Source organism: Falco peregrinus, chromosome 16, assembly GCF_023634155.1.
Source record: "Falco peregrinus isolate bFalPer1 chromosome 16, bFalPer1.pri, whole genome shotgun sequence".
Lineage (NCBI taxonomy): Eukaryota > Metazoa > Chordata > Aves > Falconiformes > Falconidae > Falco > Falco peregrinus.
The window spans coordinates 7,353,302-7,363,917 of NC_073736.1; the positions used below are offsets into that span (position 1 = coordinate 7,353,302).

At 58.7% G+C, this 10,616-nt stretch overlaps 1 protein-coding gene across 4 annotated transcripts; it reads right to left on the reverse strand.

The window, feature by feature from the left end:
* Positions 1-110: 110 nt before the first annotated feature.
* Positions 111-10,118, reverse strand: RHOC (ras homolog family member C). 4 transcript variants are annotated; one of them, XM_027797052.2, is made up of 7 exons: positions 9,963-10,092; positions 8,518-8,590; positions 6,366-6,530; positions 2,000-2,157; positions 1,606-1,726; positions 1,154-1,284; positions 111-962 (listed from the first exon to the last, which is right to left on the reverse strand). In XM_027797052.2, exons 4-7 carry the CDS (start codon positions 2,153-2,155, stop codon positions 789-791), a joined length of 582 nt encoding a protein of 193 aa, XP_027652853.1. In that variant the 5' UTR covers positions 2,156-2,157; positions 6,366-6,530; positions 8,518-8,590; positions 9,963-10,092; the 3' UTR covers positions 111-788. The 4 variants fall into 4 exon arrangements, with proteins under 4 accessions (XP_027652853.1, XP_027652854.1, XP_027652852.1 ...); XM_027797053.2 differs by lacking the exon at positions 8,518-8,590 and having other exon boundaries at positions 9,963-10,102; XM_027797051.2 differs by lacking the exon at positions 6,366-6,530.
* Between the last annotated feature and the right edge of the window lie 498 nt (positions 10,119-10,616).

The window sequence follows — 10,616 nt, forward strand, 5'->3', positions numbered from 1 at the left end:
TGGGGGCCAAGCAAGCCCCCACCCTGCAGCACATGGACCCAGTCCCCAGGCAGCAGCTTGGACCAGCACAGGGCACAAAGGACAGCCAGAAGGACGCAACACAAGCTGAGTTAAATTACTAAAATACCAGTTTGCATTTATTCTCCCAATTACGCAGTTCAGTTTACCGATGCTAAGTCCGTGACCCGTGCAGACTGGAAGAAGGTGTTACTGGCAGAGCTGGGCAGAGCACTGGTCCTGGGAGCAGAGCGCTTCTGGCAGCAGCCAAGCCCAGCTCCCTGCAGCAGCGGCTGAGCCTGGCTCTGCACACAGACTGGGCTGAAAGCTGCCCTGGGCAAGTCTGTATAAAGCTGGTGAGCACTGCCCGCATGGCCCAGGGGAGTGGGCAGAGCACCTCGAGGGCACAGCAGACCCCACGTGTGAGCTGTGGGCAGCAGCCAGCAGCACCTCCTGCTTCTGCAGCACCTGCCTGGAGCTGGGGAGGGAGAGCGAACACCGTGGCAATTCCCATGGGAGAGGCAAAACCAGGGTGAGCGGTACAAAAACGGGGTGACACAGGGAGCTACGCAAACGCCCGGCCCATAGAGAGCAGTGGGTACGGAAGGCACTGGCCCCTCACGGCCCCGCAGCCTCGCAGGGACACCTGCAGGCTTGGGCAGCAGCTCTGGTGCAGAGGGTTCGGGGCAGGTACTGGCACCACGAGGTCCATCTGCCAGCACTCCCTCCCCGCACGGTGCGGGGCAGCAGGGTGCCGGCGCAGGCAGCTGCCTCCTGACCCGCCGGGCTGCTCACAGCAGCGGGCAGCCTCTGCGCTTCTTGTTCTTCCGAACCTGCAGCCCAGCGCGGGTGGCCATCTCGAAGACCTCCCGCACGCCCTCCTTCGTCTTGGCAGAGCACTCAAGGTAGCCGAAGGCATTGATCCTGTTGGCCATGTCCCTCCCCTCCTCTGGCTTCACCGGCTCCTAGAAAACATTAAAAAGAGGATTCGAAAACTTCACCAGAAAACAGCAGCAAAAGCGCAGTGAGTGCCCTTGGGGCATCCAGCCCCCAGCACCAGGATGCAGCCTTGGGGCATCCAGCCCCCAGCACCAGGATGCAGCACGGGGAGAGGCAGGTCGCCAGCAGAACAGCGGGACCCCGGGGCTGCCCTCACCTGCTTCATCTTTGCCAGCTCCCGCCGCGTGTGCTCGTCATTCCGCAGGTCCTTCTTGTTCCCCACCAGGATGATGGGCACGTTGGGGCAGAAGTGCTTCACCTCTGGTGTCCACTTCTCAGGGATGTTCTCTGCAAGCAACACACACGGACCCCTCTGAGCTGAGGGGCTGCTCCCTCCCAGCCTCCTCGCAGCCCCAGGAACCGGCACCAGGCTTTTCCCATAAGAAAGCAGGGAAAGCTTGCCCTGCAGCATCCTCCTCTCCCACCACCTCCACCAAGCCTGCAAGTTCCCTGCATTTTTCTGGAGCACACACAAAGCCAGGAGATGGAAGGGAGGGACTGGCATCCCCCAGAGAGGCAGCACGGGGGCTTTCCAGACCCCAAGGGGTTTAGCAGCAGCACCCAATCCTGTGGGAGCCCCAGGTCCCCCCCTTGCTCCCCACTCCCTACCGAGGCTATCTGGGCTGTCAATAGAAAAGCACATGAGGATAACGTCTGTGTCCGGGTAGGAGAGGGGCCGCAGCCTGTCGTAGTCCTCCTGTCCCGCTGTGTCCCACAGGGCCAGCTCCACCTGGGAAGGGAGAGTGACACAGCTCAGCAGCTTGCAGACAGCTCGGCGGGCCAGGAGCAAGCAGGTTTCTCTTCCTCAGTTCTAGCTACAATATTCCTTAAACTGGGGCAGGTTCAGGGTGACCCAGAAACGCAGGACCCGTGGGGCTCCCCCGAGCACTGCAGGTGAATTCGAGCTGCACGGACCGACCCGTGCAGCAGCGCTGGCTGATGGCACTGACAGGGCAGGAGCGAGGGGACGGGAGCAGCTCCAGCACCCTGCAACTGCCCTTACCTGCTTCCCGTCTACCTCTATGTCAGCGATGTAGTTCTCGAACACAGTGGGCACGTAGACCTCAGGGAACTGGTCCTTGCTGAACACGATCAGCAGACACGTCTTTCCACAGGCACCATCTCCCACAATCACCAGCTTCTTCCTGATGGCTGCCATTGCTGCGGGGACAAGAGCAGGTGAGAGGACAGAGCAGCCATGGGCAGCCCATGCTCCTGGCCCCCCGTGCCCCAAAACCTTTCAAACGACTGCCCGGGAGGGCACTGGACACGGACACCCGGGCACACCTGGCATGAGCAGCTGGTGACTGCCAGGACAGAGGCTCTCCCAGCCCAGCCAGGTACACCTCCACGCACGCACCAGCTCACAGGCACTGCAAGAACCAGCCTGACTGGAACCATTTATATCCTGCAGCCACAGCCAGGAGAATTGACACCCCGATGCCCCAGCCATGGTGAGGGCTGGCGGCTGCACACAGGGACCTTGTGCAAGACAATGAACCCACCCCACTGAGCAGCCAGGCTCCCGCCCCTGCCATCCAACCCCAGGAAAATGGGATTTTTGACAACCTTAGTCTCACACACACACACACATTTTATTTTAGATTATGAATTCTTCAGGGCAGAAACTGTACTCCGAGTTTCACTCAAGCATGCTCACCAGCTCCCAAGTTGTCTGATCAGCAGCTGGAACTTGCCAAACCGATCTCTAGGAGGTCCGAGCGAGCATGACTTGCACGCCTGGCACCTGGCACTGGGCTGGCCCCATCCCAGCTTATTTGACAAAGGAGTCTTTGCCACACAACCGCGGAGATCCAACACTGGCAACGGCAGCAGCAGAAGCTGCCAGCTATCACTCAGCAAACAGCTGAAACCTCACAGTACAGCAGGCTGCTTTCTGCCCCAAGTAAAACTCTGCCTTTGCATCCTTGAGTTTCAAAAGGAGATTACAGCTGAGCCTGAGAATCACCCAGGAAAATGCCACAAAATGCCTGCTGTGGTGTCTGAACAAGGCACAAGAAAATCAGTCGTGGTGGGATCACATCTTTCCCTGACCTCAGGCCCCAAATCTCTTTCCCATCCCCAGCTTCCAGATGCTTCAGTCCAAAAAGCCTGACCCACTCCTTACGCACCTTCGGCACATCACCAGCTCCCTGTCCCTGCAGAAACCCCGGGCAAGACACACACTGACAGCTCAGGGTTTAATCCCTGGAAAGGCACATGCTGGTCTGTGGGCTGGGGGAAATTGTAGGTGACCAGCAAACCGCTCACGAAGGCAGGGATGCTCCATGTCCTCCAGCCAGCCCTGCCCCTCTCCGAACCCACTCTGCCCAGGGCAGCAGGACTGGAAGGGGCAGTTCTGCGGGAAGGACACCTACACCAAGGCACCGAGCTGGGAGCAGATCACGCTGGGAAAACCTATCGGGCACTGACACCGAGCCCTAACAAAGGCGTTGGTGTCCGTCCTCTGCCGGGGCAATCACACCCGCACCCTGCGCCAACAGAAAAGGGAGGAGAAAAGCCCGAGTAAGGCTGCATCATAATTAGCTGCAAGTGAAGGATTAAGAAATTAAGACTCAGCGGCTGACTTGCATTTCAAAAGCAGGCTGAAGGGAGCTCCTCTCCTCTGCATACTTAGCCGTTCACGGTCACGGTCACGCTAAGCTCCTGCCTGGAGGAAACCTCCCCAGGGCTGTCACATGGACCCTGGGGAAGTCTCAGGGACCACCCCAGCTCTCACAAACCAAACTGCCCAACCGTGTGGATGGGGCAGAAGAGAGAAAGGTTTCACCCAAACCCATGCCAGCCCCTGCCAGGTTACAAGCACTTTGCCTCACAAGATGAAGCAGGAATGGTTTGTGGCTGCTGAGTGCCATGGAGCAATTAATAAAAATAGTAAACCAGCACTTGTTAAGTGAGAAAAGCAAGGATGAAGGGCCACATCTGGCAGGAGCCGGCACTCCTCAACCAGGAGCCTCGGCGTAAAGTGCACATCCCAGTGGAGCAGCATACCTATATAAAGGGTGAGCACATCTGTGCAACGCTGAAGTTGAATAAAAAACTTGAAGTGCCCAAAGGGTCCCACTGCCAGGGGCTGAGCACAGAGGGGAAACCCCCCCAGCACAGCTCCTGTTCCCTTTCCTCATGTCCTCCTGCTCCTGCCTGTCCCAGCTGGGCCAGGAACGCCCAGGGCCCCTCACATGGGCAGCCGGCCAGGAGCTTATCCTCAGGAGACGTGACATTTGTGTTACAGAGGCAGATAAAAGGGCTGGAGGAGCCTGCTGTCTCCTGCCTCCATGAGAAGGGCAAGTTGTCAGGGACAGTGTAACCCTGAGAACACAAGAAATGCATCCCCCATTGCAACCATCCTTCTCATCTGACCAAAGGCTCGTCCTCTCTCCAGCCATCATCTCCACAGCACAGTAAAAGGAGAGCTCATGGGCAAAAAAGTCTATTTACTAACACAGAAACTCCTTTGCCCGCAGCAACATGTGATCTGCTGCTTTGCAGCTCTGTATCTCGGAGATGAATGGAGGAAGAAAGGTGGTGTGGGTAACACCGCTATCTAATCCACCCAACACAGGAGACACAACTGCAGCGTGAGGAACAGAGGATGCCTGGGGAGATAAACACCTGCTCCCAGACAGACACCAGGATCTGCCTGTGTCCAGTCTGCCTGACATCGGACCTAAAACAAGACCACCTCACGGCTGCCAGCTCCCCTGCACCCGCATGCTGTCCCGCGAGGACGATGGCAGATGCTCCAAACCGAACAGCATTGCCGCACCCAGCGCTCCTTCCCACGGCCTCCATCATCCACCCTGACCTGGGATGGCTCTGGGCCCCGACAGCTCCCAAGCCCTGTGTGATGCCAGGCGGTGACTCAGCAGGCAGAGGCACTGTCCCCACCCAAAATCTCAGCACAATTCATTCCATTACTCACAAAAGCCATCCAGAAATAGCCCATTACTAATCCATAGCTGGCATGCAAAGGCAAGTGGGGCAAGGAGGCTGTGAGCACTGTGTGCCTCGGCGACCGGCCGGGTGCCCCCATCTGTGCCCTCACCCTACAAGCCAGCCGGTGCAGCACCAACGCCACCGGCTGCCGGCACTCTGTGCGGGGAGGGACTAGCTCCTCTGCCAGGGGATGCTGTCACTCAGCAGGATGAGGCCGGTCCCTGGGACAGGGGAGCCTGACGCAAAGGGCTCTGCACTGTTCCCAGATTGCAAGCAGATAAAAGAGAGTGGAAAATGTGAAGACAAGTTGAGGAGGATAGCTTTACTACAGCTGCTGGCAGGCCAAACGATTAAAAGGACACAGTCACCCACATCAAGACGTGGAAATTCAGATTTTAAACTCTGCCAAGTGTTAACCACCCCAAGTTACAGCAAAGACTGCCCAGCCACGCTGGCAATCCAACCCGGCCCGTGCAGCAACCACGGGTTTTGAGCGTGAGCAGCGCTTGAGGTGCCTCACTGGAAGACGTCTTCGCATCTGCGTCCACAGAGATAACAAAAGGGGGCAGCGACTTTGTGCCGGCATCTCCCACAGAGCGGCACTGCCAAACCCCACAGGCTCCCGCCCAGCCCTGCACCCTGCTGCGGGCAGGCTGGGGCCACCCCAGGACGGCCACGGGCTTAGTGCTCACCACTGGGGCCGGCACCAGCCTAATCCTGAGCAGGCATCTTATTCATCACACCAAGAAATTGCAAAATGCAACCAAATCACTCTGTTCTGCTTTCCAAGCAGCTAATCTAAAGCCATCACCATAAAACCAGCCAGGGCTTCAGGGCAGCCCTTGTGTCATTGGCCTCGCCCAGCTTCGTGCCTCAAAATGTGAGGTTCTTGCTGAGCAGGAAACAGGGAATTCCTCTGGCAGCAGGATGAGTCCATCATCCAGCGTCTGCTACGGGCTCTCAGGAAATGGCAGAGAAAGATATTAACACTTTGAAGCAGGACTCCAAGGTAGGGGGCAAAATCTTTCAATGAACCTCCTTGGCAAGGCGCGAGCCACCCCCACACACACCCCCCCACACACCCCCAGCCAACAGAGGGGTTTTGTTCTACAGCAGAAATTCCCAGGCGCTGCTGATGACAGCCCCACCCAGCCAGACCTGTCACACCACTTATCAGCAAAACCAGCCGAATTTCTGTTCTGCCCACAGCCCTGGCTGGAGGCATAACCCCGAAGCCTGGGCAGGGCTGAGCTGGCAGGGATGGAGCCATGCTGGGAGCAGCCCTTTCACAGGGACACCCCCTTCACAGGGACACCCTCAGTGCTGCCAGCATGGCAGGGCCAGCTCCCCACTGCCCCCCAGCCCAGCAGCCATCCGGCTCCAAACAAAATCTCCTTGTCCAGAAAGAGCACCTTGTCCAGGAAAGCAGAGCAAGGAGGAGCATCAAAGCTCCAGGCACCGCTTGTGCAGCCACTAGGATTGCCCTGGGGATCTTCACGGCCAGAGATGGGAGAACAGACCCGGGGCTGGTGTTCCTGCCTTGCACAGCAGCCACCAAGCATCTCCTTCCAGGCTGCCTGTTGGAAGATTAGCAAATACGCCTTTGCCCCAGCAGCTCTGTGGTTGCTCCCCTGAGACCAGAGGCTCAGGGAACAAGCAGCCTGCTGTCACCCCAAAGCCCAGGCACCCACCCGGACCCCCTGGCAGTGCAACACAACCACAGAAGGAAAACCACCTCTCTTGAACAGACCAACATTTTCCTGATATTGCTGTGTCTTCAGCTCTACTAAACTTTAAAGCATTCAAGTGCTCGGTTGGACTGTTTCAGTTTAACTCCTGTTTGGGAAGGAGCTGGGCTAACACGGCACGGACCGGGCTCAAGGCTACAACAGCCACGAGGCACGCAACTGGATTTCAAAAACGCCAAAACGCATGCCTTCGGTTCAGGTTGTGCAACCTGAAATACAGACGAGACCTAAGGCAGCTCGCAGCATCCAGAAAGCACAGAACACTAGCAGGGAACACAGAAAATGTTTTCTAACCAGTGCAGCCAAGCACAGGCTGTCTCCACTTCTAAACATGGCTGTGTGTGTGCACAGGGCTGCTGCCACCACCCGAGCGAGCCAGGCGAGGGCACCTTGGGACAGGACCCCGGCGAGGTGCTGCTGGGCAAACAAGAGCTGCTTTGGACAGCCCTGGAACACCAGAGACACTGCCAGAGTCCCAGAGGCTGGGGGCACGGGGGTCCCTCCCCCGGACCCCCTTGGGAGCAGCTCTCCTCCCACCCCACCAACATGTCACAGCTTGGATCAGCACAAGCAGGGAGCCCACCAAGGTGTATGTCAAGGCTACAGCTGTCCCCAAGTTCAAGTAATTGGAAGGGCATGGAGGGTGTTTGGGCATGGGATGGCAGAGGGACAAGGTTCTTTGCATGAATTCCCAGCAGAAAGCCCTGCAGTGCTGTTTCACAACAGAAACAGTTTTAGCTGGTAGCACTTGTTGGCACAACTGGTGCAATGAAAAAGAAAATAAACTTCCAAATTAAAATCTGACAGGTTCGCCCATCAAGGGGAACCTAATTTTCTGAGATATCTAAACCATGACCAAGGTAGCACAGGACAAGCATCTTGGCAAGTGTCTCGGGTATCTGAGGGACTCTCATACTGAAGCAGAAAAAAGTTCCTAAAAGGCTTGAAGCAAAGAGCAATGCCAGAGGGAAACGCAACAGCCCGGGCAGAACTTGGGCTCTGAGCTCCCGGCAGATTGCAGCTTCGAGACGATCAAAGCGGCGCTGGTTTTGGCACAGCAGCATCTGCAATTTCATGCTCACACAGCCCCCCGGCAGGCCAAGCTGGGCATTTCTGTGTAGCACAGAGGAGACCAGCCTCCAGCCCTTACTCACGCCAACAACCATCGCTGACACCCAGAGCACAACCCACACCTACTGGCAACACCGGCTCCCACTGCTCCAAGCCTCCCCATCCTGCCCCACCGTTGCCAAAACTACCCGGCACTGGGGAAAGCATCTGTATTTACCCCGGGAAAGCTGCGTGACGCCTTAACACCTAGACTTGCCACATCCAAATGGTGAGCTCAAACTCAGCTTACCAATTTTCTTCTAAAATTATGAGTTATTCTCTGGGCACAATCAGCGGCCTGGGTTAAAGCATGTTCTAGCACAGCAGCAAAGGGCAACTGTCCCAACCCAGACCCGGAGCAGAGCAGCCAATCTGGCTTGTTTTCTTTGCTAAATCCCGCAAAAACATCCAGAAGCAAAACAGAGAAAAGGACTTGGAACAGAAGAATTTGAAAGCCTTAACAAAGCTTGAACCACAAATGCTTGAGCTTCGTGGGAAAACACTGCCTGCCTTTTCCAAAGGACATCATGCCATGTTCTTATTTTACCTCCCACAGAAATGACAGCCCTCCCAGACTCACAGCAGTACAAGTGTCTTGCTGAAAGCTTCAAATAACATGCCACAATCTCAGCAGATGCCTGTACTCATGCAATGCCTGACTGCTGCTGCCCCAGGGCCAATCAATATTTGCTAATACATTCCTTACTTTTCATGTCAATACGCCTCTCCAGTGTAAACAGCAAGTTAGGAGGTGAGCCTGGTTAAACGCTCCTGATAACCTGTTGGAAGACAGTGACTTGGCTTATTTTCCCTGGAGAAGCTGTAGCTGTCAGGAACATGGATTCAATTTAAAGCCCGTAAAATCTCACACGGTCTCTACCTACACTACTTGTAGCTGGGAAGGAGGAGCTGAACATAAATTGAAGCTGTTGGGACAGCTAAAGGCGCTTGGCAAAATGAAAATAAAATGCAACTGGTCTCAGCCAAACACAGCTAGAGCCGCTACCTTCCTGTCTCCGGTTTCACGAGGGGAATTGCTGGGGATGCGGCAGAGCTGCTGCCTGGCCCGGGTGGCTCAGCTGGGTCCCGGCTCCCAGCGCATCCCTGTGCCGATGCCCGGCGGAGCAGCCCGGGATCACGCTGCTCTTTCCCTGCGGGTGTCGAGAGGCTGAAGCTGGGCTGAGGGGCCCTGGCGGCCGCTGGGAAGGTTTGGCTGCGGACTGTTAGTGCTGGAACGGGCCACGCAGTCATGCTTTTGGAATGCTCCCTGCTTCTAAGACATTACACAATTATTTCTCCTCCCCGCAAGCCCCCCTAATATAAACGTTTAAAAATGAGCTCAGCAGTAAGCAAAGGGAACTTTTTTCCTTTTTCTGAAGAAAACACAGAGCGGCCGCTCCACAAGCAAGGCCGTGCATGGGGATGCTGCTGGAGCAGGGGCAGTGGGGAGGGACAGCGGGACGGGGCAGCAGCCCCTGGGCTGTCCCCTAGCCTGGCCCTGTCAGTCACAGGCTGGGAGGCAGTGGGGAGCCCTGTCTGGGCAGCATCCACGAGTCGGGACCTGCAGTCCAAGGCCACCCTTGGGGGATGACTCGCGGTGGCCGAACTGCCGCTGACACACCCCCACCCCGCAGGCAGGGACCCCCATCCCATCCCTGGCATACCCATCCCATCCTGGTTCCCGTCCCGCTGGGCTCCAACCCAGCCTGGCTGGGGCACCCACCCCCCGTGCCCGGCTGCCCCAGCAGTGCCCCAGAGCCCACCCCAGCACTGACACCACACCCCACCAGTAGCCCCAGATCCCACCAGTAACCCCACACCCCAGTTCCCGCAGACCCGAGCTCTGACCCCGCCCCATATCAGTGCCAGTAACTCCAGACCCCAGTTCCGACCTCACACTCCACTAGCACAAGTAACTCCAGACCCCACCAGTAACCCCAAACCCCACCAGTTCCCCCAGATCCCAGCTCCGACCCCACACCTTACCAGTACCGGTAACCCCAGACGCCACCAGTAACCCCAGACCCCTGTAACCCCACATCCCACCAGTAACCCCAGTCCCCAGCACCGGCCCCGGTCCGGTCCGGTCCGGTCCCGTCCCGCCCCCAGTGCCCCCAGCGCCCGGCCCCGCACCCCGAGCGCAGCCCGCACCTCTCTCCGCCGCGGCCCCGGGCGCGGTCCCGGTGCGGGTCCCAGCTCCGGCCTCGGCCCCGCAGCGCGGCTCCGCCGGCACCGCCCCGTCCGGGGGCCGCCCGCCGAGGGCGGGGCGGGAGCGCCGAGCCCGGCCGAGCCGAGCCGTGCTCAGCCCGCAGCCCCCCTCCCGGCGCCGGGGACCCCCGGGCGCCGATCCCAGCCCGGTCCCGAGCCGCCGGGCGGGGCGGCAGCCGCGGCCTCCGCCAGCCCGGGCGCCCCCAGCGGCTTTTCCCGGGCGGGGCTCCCGCCGGCAGGCAGGGACCGGGCCGCTGGACAGGCTGAGCGGCCGCTCCCACCCACCCTTCCAGGGAGGACCCCCCACGCTCTGCCCCCTACCCAGCCGTCCCCATCGGAGCATCTCTGGAGGAGACGCCTTTGCCCCCGTGAGCGTTGCTGAGGGCAGCCCAAAGCCGTCGCTAGCCAGGGACGGCGGATGCCAGCAAGCACCAGCACCCGAACCCCATCGCACCCCCCTGCAACCCCTCGCGCTGCCCAGTCGGCTCCTTGTCCCCGGGGAAGGCCCCGTTCCCCACCGTAACAGGCACAGCGGAGCTGCAAAGGACATGCCCTGTCCCCAGGGTCTTGTCTCCCCTCCGCAGGGGCACTGGCAGA

Coding starts and splice junctions, on each gene's coding strand:
- RHOC (XM_027797051.2), bottom strand. Junction 1,727..1,999: donor TAGAGGTAGACGGGAAGCAG/GTAAGGGCAGTT, acceptor CTCCCTTCCCAG/GTGGAGCTGGCCCTGTGGGA. Junction 963..1,153: donor AGCTGGCAAAGATGAAGCAG/GTGAGGGCAGCC, acceptor AATGTTTTCTAG/GAGCCGGTGAAGCCAGAGGA.